This window comes from Phoca vitulina, unplaced genomic scaffold (assembly GCF_004348235.1).
Source record: "Phoca vitulina isolate PV1807 unplaced genomic scaffold, GSC_HSeal_1.0 scaffold8, whole genome shotgun sequence".
Classification (NCBI taxonomy): domain Eukaryota; kingdom Metazoa; phylum Chordata; class Mammalia; order Carnivora; family Phocidae; genus Phoca; species Phoca vitulina.
In genome coordinates this window covers 26,984,133-27,005,996 of record NW_022589711.1, presented here as the reverse complement: position 1 = coordinate 27,005,996, position 21,864 = coordinate 26,984,133, and the positions used below count along the sequence as shown (strand labels likewise).

Sequence of the window (21,864 nt, the reverse complement as noted above, 5' to 3'; positions counted from 1 at the left end):
AACATCCCCTAAGATATTTACTCATCCCTTCAGTCTGTTTAACCGATTCCTATAGTTGAATATATCATAATTCAATGTGAAAGTTGTTAAGAAAAGTAGCCAGGAAAAATAGTCTTAGATTTAGTTACTTAGGAGTTAGAAAATATCTGTTTCTTTGTGTCTGGTATATAGAGGATGTGCATTAAATATCAGTTGAGTATTACCGAATGATTAGAGAATTAAGTGGAAAAAAATCAGGTTACAGAGAAAATTCAGAGCTGGAGTAACTGAATTATTCAGATAGCCCGTCCAGAGTAGTGACACTCACTACAAATGATGCATCTTCCCAAGTATAAGGGAGAAGCAGTTAAAATCCATTGTAAGCCATACTGGCTGAGCATTTTGGTGTTTTGTAACCCATCTTATCTAGGATGGAGGAACAAAAGCTGTCCGTCAGAATTCCATTTTATTTTGCCTATGTTAAATTACTTTAGAGAGAAAGGAATGAAAACAAATGTGTTGATACTACAAAAAAAAGTGCATAGCCTGCTCTAAGAAAATTTTGCCAATGTCTATGCCAAAATAAAGGAATGAACTAGACGTGGAAATTTAAAACACAATTTTCACAACTTCCATATCTATTCCATGAGTTATCAGTGATGAGATCCATTCTAGGTCTATAGAGGTGAGAGCATGCACACACACAAGCTTTTCATATCTCTATTTAGTTATTTTTCTACCTATAATGAAGAAAATATATGTAGCAAATGGAGAGGTCAATTGGGAGGCAATTTCCCAGTGGCAGAAGCTTTCACTTTTATTGTTTTTGGTAACTGTTATAAGTTGAGTCATGTCCTTCCTCATCATAAAAAAGATACACTGAAGTCCTAACCCTCAGTCTGTCAGAACATGACCTTATTTGGAAATAGGGTCACTGTAGATGTAATTAGTTTAGATGAGGTCACACTGGAATAGGGTGGACCTCTAATCCAAAATGACTTGTGTCCTTATAAAAGGAATGCCATATGAAGAGACAGACACAGGGAGGATGCCATGTGAAGACACAGAATTGGAGCGATGCATCTATAAGCCAAAGAATGCCAAAGATTGCTGGCAAACCACCAGAAGCTAGGAAGAGCCAAGGAAGGACAGAGGGAACATGGAATTGCTGAAAGCTGGATTTTCAACTTCTAGCCTCTAGAACTCTGAGACAATAAATTTCTGTTGTTTTAAATACCCTTTTTGTGGCATTTTGTTATGGCAGCCTTACGAAATAATACAGTAACCTTACCACTTTCTAACACTCCATTTTACCACTTAAAGAATCAAAAACAAGCATCAGGTTTTCAAAATGTGGACACAAACAAAACAAAAACTGACTAAGCTATTTAGAGAAATACCACTTGTTCAAAAAAAGGAAAAAGAAGCAAACTAAAAGATATTTTTAGTAAATGAGATGATGTTCACCTAACTAATACATAAATGTCATTCAAGATTTGTTGGCATAGTATTATTGACTTAAATACCTCAAATCTAATCTAAGGGTAAAAGTGTTCAATAGCATTTTGCTTTGAAGTATTCATTCTCCGTACTAGTTTTTGCTGGCAAAGTGAGTCATATTTTGAGAATGTGAATAGGTAAAAATGAAAATTTCTGTTTGGTTATGATTTTAAACTCATTACAGAAAGAAAGAAAATCTTTGGAAAATCTTTTTCATGGTCAAAAGGCAAATATTAGACTAGTTATTATAGACAACTCCAAGCAATATTCCCTTTGTAGGTAAAATTCATTATGAAGCACACAGGAAATAATAAATACTACTTAAAATTGGGAGAATATCTCTATTAACTTTCAGAAACATTAGTTGTTTAAATGCAACCATAACTTTTAATGATGCTCTTTACTAAAATAATAGAGTTCATTTTAATAAATGTTTGAGTCTCTACAAACTCCAAATGAGATCTTATATCTATCGATTGTTCTCCATCCACATGCTATTCCTTGGCTAATGCCACCATTATCTCTTACCCTAGAATATTATGTTAGCTTCCTAACTGATTCCTTTATTTCCACTCTTAAGCCTCTCTAATTAGTATAGCTATTAATACATGAATCCAATCATGTCACCTCTGCTCAGGTCTTCAACAGCTATTCATTTCACTTGTGCCAAAATTCCAAATCTTGAACCAGGTCCTCAAGACTCTCCATGATCTGCCATCTTCTTACCTCTGCACTCACATCTCTCTACCATACCCCTTGTTCCCTACCTTTGTTTCACTGAACTTTCTTCAGTTCTTTGAAAGCATCACACTGAGTGATAAAAACCTGAATAGTTGTTACCTCCAGGGGTGGAATTGTGTGGAATTGTCTGAAATAGGGGAAACAAGGAAAATTTGTGGGGTGATAAAAATGTTCTTTATCTTGATCTGAGTAGTAGTTACACGACTGCATACACATGTCAAAATTGCAAGCTGCACCCTTAAAATCGTACAAATATATAAAATTATTTTATATAAATTATTCCTCAACAAAATGCTGTGAGCATTTTAAAAAGCCTAATACAGATTTGGTATGAGGCCTTTAATCAGTGCTCTTTTCTCTGCTTAGGATGCTCTTCCTACCCCCAGTCTTTGTCTGGATAACTCCTATTCATTCTTCAGGTCTCAAATTTCTTGTCCTTTCCTCAAAGACTTTCCTGATCTCAAATCTAAATTATGCCACTCCATTATGCTGTCATATTGCCTTAGAATCATATATGTATTTGTCTATTTGTCTTCTCTATAAACTGAAAGTCCCAGAAAGCAGGAAGCTATCATAGTCATTGATGTGAATATTTAATTAATTAATTAATTGCATGAAGTATTGGAACAATAGACCGTACTGAGGATTTACAAAGTAGTGATACTTGTTCTCAAGTACATCACTTAGTCTATAAGAGGAGATAGATGTGGCCCAATTTGATGGAATTATTGGGCAGAGAGCTATGGGGTGGTACAGAAAATGAACCTTACTCAGACCAGCTGGTTAGGAACAGTCTCCTAGAGAAGATGACCCTGACCTGAGTTTTGAAGCATCAGTAGAGTTAGCGATTTAAAGGAGTGGAAATTTTATAACACAAAGGGGAACGTGAATAACGACACAAGTGTGAAATATGCTCAGGCTTGGTTGAGAGCTGGACAGTTCTGTTTTCATTAGAATTTAAAATACAGGGACACCTGGGTGGCTCAATCGTTAAGCGTCTGCCTTCGGCTCACGTCATGGTCCCAGGGTGCTGGGATCAAGCTCCACATCGGGCTCCCTGCTCAGCGGGAAGCCTGTTTCTCCCTCTCCCACTCCCCCTGCTTGTGTTCCCTCTCTCGCTGTGTCTCTCTCTGTCAAATAAATGAATAAAATCTTAAAAAAAAAGAATTTAAAATACACAGAAGGAAATGGCAGACAAGGAGGCCAAGCGGCAAACACACTGGCAAAATCACAGGAAGCTTTTTCATACAAAATGTCTCTGTAACAAAATGTCTACCTCAATGTCAGATCAAATTCTTAGCTACCAGTGACTTTACTAAAAACTCTCATTCTGTCCAGTGGAATAGAGAATTAGTATCACTGCATTACTTGGAATATCACAAATGTATTGAAGTGAATACATATCATTAAATATGTTATAAAGGAGAAATATCATTCCCCTTAATTTAAACCAACTAAAGACTTCAGCTTATTCACCTTTGTTTGAGAGGAATTAGTGGATACTTAAAATAGCTTAATAAATGGCAAAGATTACTTTGTCCAGATGCAGAGCTCTCTTCAGTTTTCTATGTTTAACTGAAGACTTGTAACTCCTGAAATGAAACTGAATTTGCTACAAGCTGATCCCACTAGGAGATATGATAACAAGCTAAAGGCTTTTTGCAGTGGAAGAAAAGAGATCTGTTCAAATCCATCCTAACCCAGTTTTCTAAAGACTTTTCACCATCTCTTCTGAGAAACACATTTTTTCCTGGTTGTAGATACTAAAGACATCCATTCAGCACAACTTTTCCATTTGTGAGGCTTTGAGGTGGGAGAAAAGATACTTTAAGTTTCCAAAGGACAATTTCTGCCAAAAGAGGAGAAATTTTTTTTCAGAATTAGTGAATAACAGCTGCTCTCAACAACTAAATTTGTTCAGCCTTTTTATTGTCCAATCTCTGGCCTGAATTGTTATATGCTTTTGAACAACACTTGAGTATTAAACAACTCAATGAGTACAAGTTAAAAACAAGATCAAGGAATAAATACCTTTAGATTTTTGACTTCTAGTGTTTTGTGTTTAAAGATACTAAGCATGTTTATAATGACAGGCCAGCTTACAGAGTTTATGTGGAATTATACTGCCAAAATAGCTATTTTGCCCCTGATATTTTAAAGATTTATTTATTTATTTGAGAGAGAGAGAGGTGGGGAGGAGCCCAGGGAGAGGGAGAGAGAGTCCCAAGCAGACTCCACTCTGGGGACAGAGTCCAACTCAGGGCTCAGTCCCACGACCCCAAGATCACAACTGCAAACAAAACAATGAGTTGGACACCCAACCAACTTTACCACCGAGGTGCCCCTCCCCTGATATTTTAACCAAGCTAAGCTTGGTTAAAGTTAAGCTTCTTTAGTTTTACCTGAATTTGATTTATAGCATTAAATCAAATTCAGGTAAAAATAAAGAAATGCTCTGCACTTCTCTCTCCTATCAATTAGGCCATGAATTTGTCTCACCTTTTCTTAAATTATGCAAATTTTAAATATCCTGTCACACTATCAACCATCTATCTCACCACATAGAAAAAAAAAGTGTCCAGATTTGGATTTCATAGAGTATTGTTACCATATAAATGGGAATAAAGAAGGGATGAATCCAATTCTATATATATGAATAAAAATCTCATTCTACTTCTTCATTCCCAATAAAGTTCCTTCCTAGAACACCTAACTACACTTTTCCCTTTAGACACAATTACTGACAAAATATTTGCAGCCTATCATTCATATATCTAACAAGCATATCTTTGTCCTTTTTCTCAACAATTGCACACTCAACTAGCTTAAATCCAATGGCATCCAGATAAGACTAAAGATCCCCAGCTTTTGATAGACTGAATGATTTTCATCTCATCTCAATACTGTTAAGTTTGAGATCACATTTACTTTCACTAACATCAGAATATTTATTTTAACATTCTCTAATTATTACCTGGAATAATAAGAGCACAGAGCAATACATTATTCAAATAATTTGCATACACATATTCTGTGATACAAACGTGGCAACACCTCTAAAAATATTGGGCTGTAGGCTGATACTCAGCCCTGAAGAGCAGGGACTCAAAATATTCTTTCACTACTGATCTGAAAATGTAAAAACCTCCACATGTAAATTGGCAACTCTGGGGTCAGTGCATTTAAAAAAATAAATAAATAATAAAAATTTAAAAAGGCAAGGTGCACAGGGTTTAAAACAAAATCAGTGGGGTGCCTGGGTGGCTCAGTCGGTTAAGCGTTTGCCTCCGGCTCGGGTCATGATCCCAGGGTCCTGGGATCAAGCCCCATGTCAGACCCCCTGCTCAGTGGGGAGTCTGTTTCTCCCTCTTCCCCTCCCCCTTGCTCTCTCTCTCTCTCTCTCTCTGAAATAAACAAATAAAATTCTTTAAAACAAAATCAGTGCCATCAGTTTTATAGAAGCTAGAGGCTATTGTTCCTATTTATTTTCAAGATCTAAACTATATGCTACTTCATGTCAACAAAGTATTTTTTAAAACTACTTATTGTATCCATATTAAGTGTCAGTCTCTTTGCTATACTCTGAAGATAAAGGCATTAGTAACACTCCTTTACTTCAAGATGTTCATGTTTGATTAGAGGAGATGGAAAAATTAAACAGTTATAAAGCAGCCTGATAAAGACATGATAGAGGCTTATATACATGTTGTATACAATCATGCCTCTGTAAAGGAGAGGTGTTTGGAAGGGATTGTTGAGAAGAAATGAAATCGTTCCAGGGCACCTGGCTGCTCAGTCAGAGGAGTGTGCGACTCTTGATCTTGGGGTCATGAGTTTGAGCACCATGTTGGGTGTGGAGATTACATCCATCCATACATACATAGAAATGAAACCATTCTAATGGGTTAAACTTATAAGAAATTGATTAGATGATGGCATGAAGAGAGAGAGATGTCAAACTGATAGATTTCTAGCTTTAGTGGGTGACTAGGTCATTCCCTGAGATAAGGAACACAGGAAAGAAAAAGAGGAGAAATGTACAACAGGTGGTCAGAAATAGAGTACAGAAAAGAGAAAAAATATATAAATTTGAGAATCACCAAACATTCAATGTATCACTAATAAACAATTATAATAGATGAAATTTTACCTATGACAGCATTTAGGTAAGAAGAGAAATGAACCGAGAACAGAAAAATAATACCTAAGTTGTCCATTAATGAGGCTTTCCCTCATTTCCCAGTGGAAGGTAATCATTCTCTTGTGCTCTATCTTGCATCCCTTTAATTGTGAGGCTACTGAATTGCTTACATTATATCTGGGAGTGGATATTTGCTTTCAGAGTAGATTATGATCCCATTGAAAGCTCTGGATTTCACTAGGTACCTAACAAATATGCAGCAAATGTCTATTAAAACATGCTTAATTCAATTCCTTCACAAATAGCATACATGGTTTCTAACGTTTAATAATAAGTTCTAAGATTCACAAGGAAAATATGTGTGCAATTAATAGAGTGTCATCTTCACTGTTCATCCAGAACTCATATTTCCTATCTGTACTCTGCCAAGTGTCTGAGATGATTCCTGCTTTTAGAGTTTTAGTCAGACATCAATATCTTTAATGTCACATATTTTCTGACTTCCAATTGAGAAAATTCAACCCATTAAATAATATGAAATTAATAGATTTTTTCTATTTTTGTTTAGGTATTTAACCTTTTAAAATGCATTAGTCTTGGTAACTAATTATCCTGCCTCCTTGCTAATAATGATTTTTTAAAATTATTTTCCCCTATCAGTGATAGATTTGCTGATTCCTATTGTCATCAACAGTGAGCAAGTGCATGACAGCCACCTGGGGCTAGCAAGACATCATGGGTACCATGCTCGAACCAGCACTTCTTATGCTTTACTGTGCATATGTATTACCAGAGAATCTTATTAAAATGCAGATTCTGATTCAGGAGATCTTGGTGGGGGGTGGGCTGATTTGTGTGTTTCTCACAAGCCCCCAGGCGATGCCAATGTTGCAAGTTTCTTAGTCAGTTGAACTGCTTAGTCACACCTATATACTTGGGGCAGAAGCTAAACCTTAGGGTGGATTCTATCTATAGGATTAAGCACTCCCACCAAATGCCTATTTGTATGATGTACATGCTGACAAGAAGAAGTTTGGATGAAAAAGGATGAGAGAAAAAGGAGAGGGGGGGAAAGGAGGGGGAGAGAGAGAGAGGAGGAGGAGGAGGAATCATGAAGGAGATGAATCCTGACTCCTTTCCTTGTCTGAGGAACTAACTGGTTTTGAATCTCAGTGAAAGAGGGCTCATAAAAAGCTTTGTGAACCTGAGTCCAAAAAAATCTATCTTGGTGCTCAGGTGGCCGTGTATGAAACAAAGCTGAGAATAGGATTGGTCTTTTCCTTCCCCCACCTCTCCCCAATGCATAAACCATGTCAGTTTAATAAATGGAGGAGCATTTCAAATGACAAGTATGCTCTGGGCACTCTCCCCAAACAAAAGGAGACATGGGGTCGGGTAGGTATCTGTTGTGAGCAGATGGAGGCTCTGTGCGGGTCGGTTGCAGGGGCAGGTAATCCTGTGAATATGACTCCACCTCTATTCATGGGCTGGATTATATACCCTTCAAAGTAGCATTGAGTTGAAACTGATAGTGTGAACCAAAACTTATTAAATATAATAGGAGGAGCCTTTACTATGCTGAAGAGTCTGCTTTGTAGTGCCATAGAAATCTCACCTGGAAAGAATTTACCTCCTGAACTCCAGTAGGCATTTCAAAACTAATTTATGCAATTTTAGCAGATTATGAGTAACTTGTATATCATTTCCATTTCTATCTCTGTAAAATGAGAGTAGAAATATTTGGCACTATATAAACTTAAAATTGCTTAGAGAACAGATGCTATGTTCATTTTTCAACTCATTTTTTTAAGTTGATTTTCCTCTCAACAAGATTTTATACAATACTGAGATTTTGGTGCTAAATAAGCAAGAAGTCATTGATATTGGGTATCGACATTTCATCCACACAAAACACCAGCATCTGATGGAGAATTTAAGGTGGATTAGGAATTCAAGTTTCCCTCCTACATGGAACAGGTTTCTAACCACCTTGGTTTTTCACATCTGTTTCTCATTAGCAAATACAAGCTGTTGTTTCTAGTGCTGCAGGAAATTCATATGCAGTCTGAGGCAAATTTTGCAGACTTATATTCGCACTAGCTGCTCTACATTCTTTGGAACCAGAAGAGATTGGTCATCTCTTTCAGGCAGGAAAAAAGCATATGGATTTTATTTATGCAAGCAAAGGAAGTGAAAAATTCGTGCAATAAAGAACTTCTTTATTGAAATAAAGAAGGGTATGGACTCTGAATTATTAAGTCACTGAACCTGCTGACTAATTGCTCTTCCTGCCACTGCATTTTGTCACTTAGATTAATCAGGAAGTGATCAGCAATCACTACCTGGATGAGTTCTTCTGCTTCATCTGGTCTAGCAATGGTGGTCCAGGTGCAAAGCGGAAGGCAGACATCCTCTGGACAACTTGGAGACCAAAACACTACTACTACATAGGCAGGCAGGAGAGTTGGCCTTTCTTATCACAGAAAGTCCAAAACATATTCCCCTGAATAATTATTCCATTATCCACTCTTACTTGGGGCACAGGATAATGTAAGGGTTAAGCAGAGCCTAACACAAGATTAGAGAGTTCATTTTGCTTGACCCACCCATAAATTCAATTAAATTGGTGATTCTTAATTTTATTTCCTGTGGAACACTGATGTTTACTGAAATACTAATAGCTCTCACTGGAAAAAAAAGATTTCCTTAGTCAAGCAGGTACTTAAAAGGCTAAACAAGTTTTCCTACTATGTGATTTTTTCAGATTGTTTAATGTGGTAATTCCCATTTTGATTATTTTAAACTTAGTATTCAAAATTCATTTTAAGGCATCATGGTTTGATGGAAAGAGTCTTAGTTTTATATCCCTGTCAATTTCTAGCTTTGCAACATTAAACAGATGCTAATCCTCAATTTCCCCATTGTAAAATGATGTTAAAAGAGTTTATAGGTTTGTCATAAGGAATACAAGAAAGAATTAGTAATGTGCGTATCACTCAATACATGGAACCCATTGTTTTCTTCCTTATTAGTGTTATTTTAAATAGAATACAAAATGACAAGTTGTGTAACACTGACTTATATTCAGTTTCCCATGAGTGGTTAGTTCACTATAAGACAGCGTCGAGCCACAGAGTTTCTGGTTCCATAAGCCTAATCTTTCCTTGATTGTGCCTTTATCATTAAAGACTTCTTAGAGGCTAACCCTTATATGCTACCATCTTCCCAAAAAGCGGGGGTGGGTGGTAGTTTCAGAAAGGTATATGTCAGTCACAGAGGCCAAATGCATTTACCCATATATTTAATTTAGGCCAAATAATTCTGTGGTACTCTAAGCCAACTGTGGTTTGAATTTTATTCTGGGAAGAGCACTACCATAATGTCAGTGGGTTATAAGTCTGTCCCCTGCTATCAGCTTGGATAGCCAAGAGTTAACTACCTTTAAAATTAAAGGGTGTCCCTTTAAATTTAAAATGAATTAAACCATGGCAGTTCCCTTGGCCCAAGGATAAATGCCATGGAAATTAAAGAAAATAGTTCTAATGTCACGAAACAGCAAAGGTCAGATAGGGTGAGATGATTACTTTCATCATTATTAACATTACTTTGCATTTAGATAGCCCCTCTCCTTTGCCAGACTCATTCTCATTCTATCCCATTGCTTAGTATCTGAGCAGCTTGTGGAGCTCCTGATGACATCAAGGGTGATCCTGATGTGGAAGAGAAGCCACAAGTCAAGAGGGAAGTGAGCAATTAACCTTTCATGCTTTATTTGCTCACTCTGGTCTTCTTCTGCAAACGACCTGCAAAAATGGGCTTACTTGAAAATAATACCCATATAAACTTAAAGCCTCTCCTGGGACTTCTGAGCTATATGGATCTTAGATTTTTTTTTTAATATAGATTTTCCATTGCAAAAATATGCGTGTGCGTGCATACGTATGTGTGCGTGCACGTGCGTGTACATTTGGGAAGTCTGGATATTTGTTGTCTAAGCTTGACAATACTAAAAGTGTTAACATGTATAAGGACCAATACAAATTAAAATAAGATGTTTACTTCTCCCTGTTTAAAATAAAGGAAGAAACTTCTTCCTCCCTTTTCTTAAATAATTTACATCAGAAAACTTGTAATTCTAAGTACTTTCTCCTCTCCTTGAAATGTATATAAATCCTCTGAAGACTAGATAGGTCTGCTGTCAGCTTTATGACCCAGGAATTTTTCTCAATGATCAGGGAACCATCTCTTGGAAATGTAAACATCAAGGAAAATAGCCCCCCTATGTCACAGTTTCTGTGGGAGGGTGGGAGCCTAACTTCGGAGGGAGCATATCTCCAGATTACAAAAGTACTTCCTTTTGTAAAGATAGGAGTTTATTTTTCCTCTAGATAAAGCCAATATGCTTACACAGATGGTCATCCCAATTACCAGGTATATTTAGAATGAACTATATGTGACAAATGGTGCTGTCAAGTCCTCTTATTTGAGGACTAGTTATTGTTTATCTTGAAAACGTATGTAATGGGTTGCATCTGCTTGGCTATATAAAAGAGTAAGATTTCTTTCTGTCTCTGCAATCTCTTGATGGATTGTTTATGATAAGCCTCACATTCTGGTTTAATGCTTACTCAGTGATAAGTGTTTTCATCTCTACTATCCTCGTGGAGAGAATTTCTGGATTGCGAGAAGGTTTTGTTTTTAATTTTATTCCCCTAACACATGACTGTGCTTTTAATTGGAATAATGGACTAAAGAAAATAATAGTATACATTATGTCAGTTGTTCCTAACCATAAATGTGCATTAGACTCATCCGCAGGGTTTAAAATACAGATTCTCAGCACCACTATCAGAGATTTGGACACTACATATTTGGGGTAAAACAGTGGAGTAAACAGTTTTGGGGTAAATAACCTTTAACGACTCTCGCAGGTGATTTTGGTGCAGGTGGTCAGCAGGCACCATTATAAATGAGTGTTTTAACATAATTTTTAAATTTCCCACATGAAAAATACTTCCCTACCTTGTCCTAGCCACTTCCTGGCTCATTCACATGTTTTATTTACCTTTACAAGTATGTAAGTACAACATCAGGTAGATCCTCTCTGCTGAGCCATCTTTTTACACTTTGGCCTTCTTTTCTGCACGTAACAGGGGAAGGCTTGACTACCCTCCCTGGCCCCCGCCAGGCCTCTGGACCCTCACTCCCCGAAGGGCCTCTGCCTCTGCCTCCCAAGTCACAATGAGCATCCCTCAACTTCTCTGCCCATGTCTTTTATTTCTCCTTCTCTCCTAAATCAGAGAAACAGCTACCAATTCCCCAAAGTTAACTCCTCCACCTGTACCTTTGCTTTCTTCCATATTTTCTTTCCTCATCACATCAATTATTTCTTTATTGCTATTCCCAATCTCTGAATACTTTCCCTTTACTCATGTATATAAACGGTCTCTAGTTCTCTAATCCCCAAATCCTCTCTTCTTATTTAAATTGTTGGCTCAGTTACTCCTCTTCCCTTCACCACCTATGTTATCTAAAATAGTAGTCTATTTTCCTACCTTTTATTTTCCTGTCCCCCACTTGTTACTTACTCACTGCACAGGGACTCAGCTCCTACACAGCTATCTGGTTTCAACCTCTCTCCTCAGACCCAGGTCCATTTTTTTCTACTACTGGATAGAGGCCGCCACTATAAATTCTAGAAGCTCCTCAAACTCACTATTTTCAAACCCAAACTTTCTTTCTAAAACATGCAAGTGCCCTATACTTTTGGTGTCAGTTGGCAATATCACCATCCAGTTATCCGAGTTCAAAACATCGTCTAAAACATGGTCATCATCCTCTCTTTCAGCTCTCCAGGTGAACCAGCTCTCAAGCTCTGTTGAGTTCACCACCAAAATATCTCTTAAGAGCTGTCTCCTTCTTCTGCTCCCACAGACACTGCCTTCATGACATTTCTCTCTGTCTCTAGTTTCTTCTAACTTGTTCTTTCACTTTTCCCAATAGTGGCTTTCTAAAACAAAATGTGACCAGGTCAGATCCTTAAAAGAATATGTTTGAAAGGACACAATGGCTCTTCATCGCCTACAAAACAAAGACAAAATACTTCACACAAATAACCCACAAAGTCTTCTTGGCAAAATAACCGAACCTGAATTTACTCAAACCTCTAGCTCTAATTAGTTTACAGGGTATACGGGAAAAGAGGAACATGTCAAATGACACATCAGAGCTGCATCAACCAGACCCAAAGGCAGAATTCCACAAAACAAATGACCACATTACTGAACATTTTAGAAAAGCAAGGGACAGAAAACTGTTATAAATTAAAATAGACTGAAGACACATGTCAACAAATGTACCATGTGGATGTTTTAGAGGCAACTCAGCTGAGTATTAGATGATATATTAAGTAATTATTGTTAAATTTATTAGACATATACATGAAGTATAAAATTTTAAGTTCTTTTCCATCAGATACACATTCTGAAGCATGAATAATGAATTTACTTTAAATTATTCCAGAGAGGGGGGGGTGGTAAGAAGAGACAGATGAAGCAAAATTCATGTGTTGATAATTGATGAAGCTGCTTGATCACCCCAAATGCTTGTTTTAGTCATCTCTATTTTTGTATATATTTGAATTTTCCATAACAAAAAATATTTTTTAAAAGCCCTCCTTTGTGTTACTCAAAATCATTAACAACCCTGCCTTAGAACACCTTCCTAGACTTAACCTTTAGACATTCCCATCCTGACCCCATGTCATATACTTAACCTGTCAAGCACTTGTGTACCAGGTCTAAGCTCCTGAATGCATTCCTACACACTTGGATCTTTATTCTGGAGAAATCCAGATTACCTCTCTTCGGGTGAGTTAGAAACCCCACATCAACAACATAACTACCCAGTGATTACTCTATGCAAGTGTGTTGTCAATCTGGCATGCTCCGAACACAGGAGTACTGGCAGGTTTGAAAGATGTAAAACATGACAGAAAGTAATTCAATTTGCATGGCAAACTTGGAAAAGTGATTTCAGACTGTCTAATCTTTATTTTGTAAATGTTTAACTGTGATTCTATAACTTTAGCTGATATAAAATGATGAATACTTAAATGAAATATTGAATTACTTCTCACTCAGTGCAGATTGTAGGAACCTATAGGACTTGTCCATCAATCTGGTCAAAATCTCCTATCAGTCACAACACTGATGGTTGCTGGGCCATGCACAGACAAGTTGGCCTGTGTACTTTGGTAATGACCAACATGCCATTGAAATAATATTTTTGAGTAATGCACAATATTTCATAATCGTTAAATCTATTAGCATATAGGGGCAGTTTTGAAAGTCTGAATTAACTTATGAGGGAAAAAAAGGGCATCAGTTAGGCAAATTTTGATGAAATTAGCCTCTTCCGATTCTCACCCAATAACCAATATTTTTCACATTTGTGAGCAGCCATTATAATAATATTAACTATGATGAACACTTTGTATGTTAATGTGGATATAAATTACAACTCCAGAAAAAATGTCTTTTGTCATTTGCCATTTGTTAATATCCACTCAATGTAGATGAATATCCCCTCCCTCCATTTTCCATATGTATTTAAGGGCCTTACTATTCAAACATAATCACTCTTTGCAGATACAATGAGAGAAAAGATTAGGTTCATACTTACCAGGAAATCTACTGTGGAGGTTGGCATCACAGTTGTAGCCATTAAACTGAGCAGACCCCAGAAGCACTCCAATTGTTAGAAGCAACAGCAACCATATTTGTTCCATTGCAAAACCTAGAAAAGAATTCTTATCATGTGTCCATCACCAGCCTTCACTCCTTCTTGCTGGAAAGACTGAGGCTGATCTGAACTCACTGTTGGATAAGCTGGCAGGCTGTATCCATGCAGGCAAAGCTCATTTAAAGTCTAAGGACTATGAGAAATAATTATCAGCAATGAGGCAAAAATTTCGGTTACAATATTTGAAAATTACTCCCATTCTTTGGCATCCGTTTGCTATGGGTGACAAATCCAGACTTTTGTAGTGGAAGAACTAAGATATAAGTCATAAAGTTTGCAAAAGAAAATGTATTATAAATAAGAAGAACTCAAACCAAATATTTAACAGATTAGAACAGCATAGCTAGACAAACTGACCAATGTAGAGACAACTTTACACTTTAAAATACCAATATAAGTAAATTAAGAGGGACTTAACACTCGATACTTGATTCTCAAAGAATTCTCCATACTATTAATAACTAAATAATGTCGGGAAAATTTTCCCTTCAACAAAGGAATTCTAGACTATTGCTACTTCTCAAAATCAGTGGTTTGTGTATCATTTGTTTTTTTTAGGAAACACAGATATAAAGCAAAAGGAAGAATAGAAAAATATTATGTGTGGACTGACATCATGATGCCACCAATGACTCTTCATTGGTGGGCAAATAGGACTAATGATACAGATAAATGAACACCTTGAATTCTTAGGACAAAGTAATGGAAAGTGATTTTTTTTAAATTGTCATTTTGTGTTACAAATAAATATAAACTGGCTTTGATAATTAAACACCAGTCAGTGTGGTGTTTAATATTTTTTCCCCTGGATGCCCTTTTTTGGCCAGATAAAGCTAAAACATCTTCTAAAATCACCCAACTTATTCTCAGAGCAGTTCGTGCATTGAAAAAAAAAATCCTTTGGGTTGGTGGTTTTGGTCTGTGTGTAAAAAACAAAAATAAAATAAAATTGTAAATGGTTTACTCAAATAATTTAGTGCATTTTAAAAGCTTGGGGTTTGGGGGGATGGTATTTTAGCTGCCCTTAAAGACCTGCCCTTAGATGATTAATCAAGTCTTCAGCAAAAGGAAGGAAATACATCTTGCTTTTAAACTTCATTTTAGTATAACAAGTTTATGGTGAACAAAGTCACTTTCATAAGGATGTGGGAAAGGAAGGCATAAGTTTACTCTCAAAAATAGACTGAAAAATATTAATTAAACAGGAGCTTCCTTCCTTTAGCGTTATAACATGCTATTCAGGCACCAACCTCATGACTTTTGGGAGAACACCTACATGTTTCGTTACTTCTGATTCCCTAGGACATTTGGTAAACTAAAAGTTCACACAAATGGCTGACCCAGACCCCGAGTTCTCTTGGCCATATTACAGCATTATCCTCTAGCTCCTCAAGGCACTTCAAGTAGACAAGAAATCCTTGCTCTATTGGAGTTTTTGGAATACTGGTAGGAAAGAGAGCAGCTTGTTTCGAGAAGTACATCACATCCCACACAAACTTAGTATACATCCTGCCATGCCTTTCTCATGATGGCTCCCATTGATTCCCACAAGGCATTGGAAACTCTAGACTCACACTGTTGTCTTCTAATCTAGAAATCTAGAAATGTTTTCCACTCCTTGGGATTCACAGAATCAGGAATTTTCATTGATGAGTGATTTTTATTCTGAAACATTTTCTAGCTTTTATATTCTTTCACAGGAGAAAAATAACACTTACCGAGTGGACACTATGCACGAAGAAGGCACTGTGAGCCAGATCATCTGCCTATTGTCTCTCATTCATATTCCTTATGATAATTGGATGAGATTGCAGTTATTACGTCATGTACAGAGAGAGATAAATAAGTCTCAGGAAGTTTAAGTGGCATGGAAACATATGCAGAAACCAGATTTCAACTCCAAGTCTTTCTAGCAGTGATTGCTGCGCGCACTACCTAAATATCATCTGTTATTAAATAAATTGAGTATTATTTTGGTTACTATTTATCATCAGTTATTTTTCTTTAAATTTATGAATTAATAGATTTTTTTTTTTTTTTTTTTGAGAGAAAGAGTACGAGCAGAGGGAGGGGCAGAGAGAGAGAGGGAGAGAATCTTAAGCAGGCTTCATGCCCAGCATGGAGCCCAACACAGGGCTTGATCTCATGATCCTGAGATCATGACCTGAGCCAAAATCAAGGCTCCAACCCTTAATCAACTGAGCCACCCAGGCACCCTAAGAATTAATCGATTTTTAACAGATCTTTTCATCTGAAATGGATAAACAAATTCTTATGTAGTGAATGCAATCTGCTTAGAAGATGTATTTTATAATATGGGCATTATGAGGGAGAAAATTATTTTTTTTAAATGGAGAAAAGGCCCTAATTGTGAAAACTGTGAGAATTATTACTATAGACTAAACTGGACATATCTATGTTTACCAAAAATGGAAGAGAAACTCATGCTATTTGAAACAGCCTGCCAATAGTGGTGGCAAAGTCTTAGCTTTACAACTTTAGATCAGATTTGAGGTTGTCCAAAAGTGGCATGCCTCTCTCCCTTACACTTTGAACAGGACTTACAGCACTGTTGTGAAGATTAAAACCCTTCATAAATATTTTTTGATGAAAAGAAGATAGAGGTAGAGGGAAGTTTGTTTCAACAGAATATACATTGATTTTTATATCACCAGATATGGATTCAACCCTCCCCAGTCATTCTCTAGATTTGACATTTGAAAATCAGGATGATGATCACAAGACTAGAAACTATAAGTGCATAAAGAACATAGCACCCACAGCCCAATGCTCATAACAGCAATCTCCACAGTAGCCAAACTGTGGAAGGAGCTGAGATGCCATTCAACAGATGAATGGATAAAGAAGATGTGGTTCATGTATACAATGGAATATTACTCAGCCATCAGAAAGGATGAATACCCAACTTTTACATCAACATGGATGGAACTGGAGGGGATTATGCTAAGTGAAATAAGTCAAGCAGAGAAAGACAATTATCATATGATTTCACGCATATATGGAACATAAGGAATAGCATGGAGGACCACAGGGAAGGGAGGGAAAACTGAATGGGAAGAAATCGGAGAGGGAGACAAACCATGAGAGACTCTGGACTCCAGGAACCAAACTGAGGGTTACAGAAGGAAGGGGTTGGGGGGCTGGGGTAACCAGGTGATGGGTATTAAGGAGGACACGTGTGGTGATGAGCACTGGGTGTTATATGCAAGCAATGAATCATTGAACATTACATCAAAAACTAATGATCTACTATATGCTGGGTAATTGAATATAATAAAAAAATTAAAATTAAAAAAACAAGGGGAAAAAAAGAACATAGCATAGTGTGGACATACAGAAGGCACTGAAATATCAGTTTCAGTGTCACCACATATTGATATGTAAGTGAAATTTTCACAAGTACCTCCAATAAAAAGGGATAGTGACGGCCTGTGTTTCTTTGGCGAAGCCACATGCTCTGGAGCTAGATTGCTTGACACAAAGGTGTCCCATGGGCTACTAATAGCTCTGAGCAGTTGGATGACATTATTATATTTATAATGGCATTTGTACTGATCTGTGTGTTAATATTAAGATACATTAAGCAGGAGATTTTCAAAGGACATCCACATCTCTTGTGTAGGTATCCACATTTTGATCCCTATGACATTTTTCAAGACTTTGGGAGGCTCTTTATAGTCCACCTGCAAGTTAAAACAAAATGATGAACTATTAATATGTAAACTTCCCACCCTCAATCCCATCTCATGATGTCCCCTGCACACAGAGACCCTGAACATCAATTCACAGAGGCAAGCTTAGAAATGCTATCTTGCCACAGCTCCTAAAGTTCTTTTCTGAAATGGGATTTCCTGGGATTTGGGACTATTTTGAGACTCTTTACATTCACTAATGTATAAAGTCCTGTTTGCTCAGGCTCCCTAGCTCCTAGGCAGCTATAATTCTAGACTCCAGTGTACTCCAGTCCTGGTCTGGCTAAAAAAAGCTTAGTTGAGCTTCACATCACAAAGTAGAAGCTGATTTCCATCGTCCACTCTGGTGTGACATGTGGTGCTTGCTGTCCCATCGTGGCTCCAGCAAACTCTGCTTGAGCAAAGGCATTTCCCATCTTCTCTACCATAACTAAGTGCAGCAACCAATGCCATGACTTCAGTGCTAACAGTGGTGTGCAGGACTTCCTAACACAGCCAATAATCCAAAAACATTAATAACAAGTTCTTAGATAACAAAGATCTTGGAGATAAGTGTACACAAGGTTTTTGCATGTGTTTCTTAGCTTAGTATCTTCATAAATTTAAGTTGATGGGGATAAAGGAGGGAGAGGAGACTTACATGTACAACACTGAATTTTAAGGAATTTAGAAGTGTTAATTTTAAAAAGAGACACTCACATTCCTTAAACTGGTACTAAAAGGCTCTGTATTCTATACGTGGCAATACAAAGGAAATCACAGGCCAAATGATTTGTTGTCAAATATGTCCATGTTTCTCATGCTAAATTTTCTTTTTAAAATGGTAACTTCTTCCAAAATATAAATTCTGATTTATTTGCTTAAGATTGAACATGAGTCAGAAAAATGTAATTTAATTTTCAATTCTCACTCAACTTTATGTAAATTGATATGGTTCTGTCATAAACACTGTTCTCTAATTTTGCATATTCATTGTCTTTTTTTGACCTTCCTCTTACTGAGATCTGTTATGTGCCAAGCACTGTACTGTATTTAATATTCAACTACTAACATAGATCTATTTTTCACTCATGTTACAGATGTGGAAACTGAAGCCTAAAGTTTTTCATTGACTTGCTCAGGGTCACAGATCTAGTAAATGACAGAGTAGAATTCAAAACCAAGCTTGACCTTTGGAATTATTACACTGCTCTATTTGACTTAACTGGAGTTTGTCAAATAAATAAAATTAATGTTCTGATAATTTTCAGTAAGTAAATTATAGTAATAATGTATGGTTAACATATGCCTTGAACTAAACATTTCTGATGATTAAGGTAAAATATTTTTAATATCTACATAATTGTCGTGACTATTTCACTTAGGCAATGAGTGCCATAAAGGATATTATTCTTTTCACAGATTGGCTTAATGATAATACTAGTGAGTTTTGAGGACTGATTGTGTACCACAGTGTTTTTTTTAAGCACTTTATACATGTTATCTAACCATGAGATAGGTAATTTATTTGTCTTATTCTGGGGACAGAAAACTAAGGCACAGAAATGTTAAGTAACTTGCCCAAGGTTAAACAGACAACCAGTATTAAAATCAAGATTTGATGCACAATGACTCCAGAAACCACCCTCAACTATCACATGGCATTTCCTTCTAGAAAACAATCCTACACTACTCAAAAGGAAAAATGGCAATCCCTTAGTAAATCTGATCAAGATAGATTTATTCCTGCATTCATTTATTAAATATTGTTGAATGTTTACATATGCCTGGTACTATCCGGGGGGGGGGGGGGCTGCTGAAAATTTTTTGTCTGCCTAGAACTTACATTCTAGTAAGGGAAGTCGGAAGAAAATAAAATCTGTAAGTAAAATACAGAGTGTATTTGTGATAAGCACTATGGAGAAAAATAGAGCAAAAAGAATGATAGCAAGTTCTGGGGTGGAGGGATGGGAGTATTAAAATTTTAAATGGGGTGCTCAGGGATATATAAATAATACATATAAATGAAAAAACTACTTTAGTTATGAACTGCCAGATCTACCTCTTTTTAATTTGTACTTCACTTTTTTTATTATTATTATGTAGGCATTTCTCAAATAAAACAGACCTTCAGTGCATAAATTATTCTCTGGGAAAAACTTGGACATTTTGAACAACTGCATTAACCTTTTCAAATGAATAAAGTTGGCCCTTCGTGCCTGAGAAAAGTAATTTATTAAATAGCATCCCTGTGACCTGAGAAAAAGTGAACATGTTCAGAGTGCTTTCATCTACTCTCAAGAAGTAAGTTTTACAGAAACAAATGGGCTCAACAATTTTGTACTTCCTTAATTTTATTCCCTTCATATAGACCATCTATATGATACTGTTCTAGTTGGGAAGAAAAATGAGAAACTCAAACATCATCTTGTCATATGTTTAATCATCACGCTAAGATGCATTTTTTCACTAAACTAAAGCTGATCATTTTATCATACAGATTTTAAAAATACGAAATGGGCTTTGGCATCAGCGATTGCCCTAATTCTCTCATTGCCAGCCCTCCTCCGATTCATCACCCACCCGCTCTGCACAGGCTTGTTGGCTTCAGTAGGGGCATAACCTCGTTCCTGTGCTTCTGCATCACCCACCCAAGCCTGCCCCTCAGAAAAGATCAGAAACAGTTCATTATACTTTAAATGACTGGAAATAGTTTAAAGAGTTCCCAGGAAAGGGGAGGAGAAGAAATAGGTGTATTTTAGCAGAGATCAAAGCTTAAGTTAAAGGAATAAAGCCCTTTGAAGCAACCAAAACCCAGGGAAGAGCTGGGGCAAAAAGGCACTGAATTTGTACAGGTAGGCAACTGTCCTGCTCAGTGAAGTCTCAAAGTATTACACAGTCCTGCCTCTAGAAAAAGGAGTTTTTAGTTCACCCTCCACAATCATCAGTTTTAAAGTGCTGGAAACCATGAGCGTTTAATGAAGAAAGATATTATCTGATGGGATGTCTAGACTGAAACCCTGTACTCTTTACTTCCGTGTTCTACTTGGACATTAAAGGCAACATATATATTAAAAGGAAAGTGAAAAAATAAAACTTCCATCAGAAATATCCATTATTGGGCGCCTGGGTGGCTCAGTCGTTAAGCGTCTGCCTTCGGCTCAGGTCATGATCCCAGGGTCCTGGGATCGAGTCCCACATCGGGCTCCCTCCTTGGCGGGAAGCCTGCTCTCCCTCTCCCACTCCCCTGCTTGTGTTCCTGCTCTCGCTATCTCTGTCTCTGTCAAATAAATAAATAAAATCTTTAAAAAAAAAAAAAAGAAATATCCATTATTACACACATATACATTCTTTAACATAGAGTGTCCTTGTCTTGCTAAACAAAGAATAAAAGCTACTGTGTACTTGCAGAATAATGCCTCAAACAAAGAAGGAAATATGTTTAGCTATCAAGAAGATACTCAGAAATTTTATGATTAAAGATGCTGATGTATACCATGAGAAAATATGAATGCTCAAGGCTGTTCCTAAGAGAAAAACCCACTCCAATTTTCTCTGACACAGAGTGTTCATTTATTTGCCTTTGCCCACTTCTCTCATTTGTCTTTCTGTTGAGGATTTTCTTGAGTAATCTATAGAATTTAAATGATCTACAGTGTTTAGCTTAAACATTTATTCTAACACCTTAGTTTTGGGGGTCCTGACAGATTGAACTAGGTCACTATAAAAGCCTTTTTTAAATAATTCACCAGTTTCATTTTCAAGATATGTGTACATTTTATTCTACTGAAGCAGCTTTGAAGATATGTTAGTATATTAACTTCCTCTCACTTTTTATGAAGTACAATGATAACAAATTAATAATAAAATGATAATTTATCTATTTATTTTAAATACCCATTTCCCTATAATTAACTAAACTGGCAATTAGTATTATTTCCAAATGAAAATATTTCTTTCTTAATAGAGATAATATACAAAATATTTATGAAAAGGCAAAACACAAGA

General features: G+C 36.6%; 1 protein-coding gene across 1 annotated transcript in view; it reads right to left on the bottom strand.

Annotated features, from left to right (window-relative positions):
* The window catches only part of ZPLD1 (zona pellucida like domain containing 1), a 43,274-nt gene extending 29,121 nt beyond the window's left edge, over positions 1-14,153 (bottom strand). The window contains exon 1 of the mRNA XM_032406209.1: positions 14,045-14,153. Coding sequence (XP_032262100.1) covers positions 14,045-14,150 — 106 coding nt within the window. The 5' untranslated portion in view covers positions 14,151-14,153. The remainder of the gene's footprint in view (positions 1-14,044) is intronic.
* Between the last annotated feature and the right edge of the window lie 7,711 nt (positions 14,154-21,864).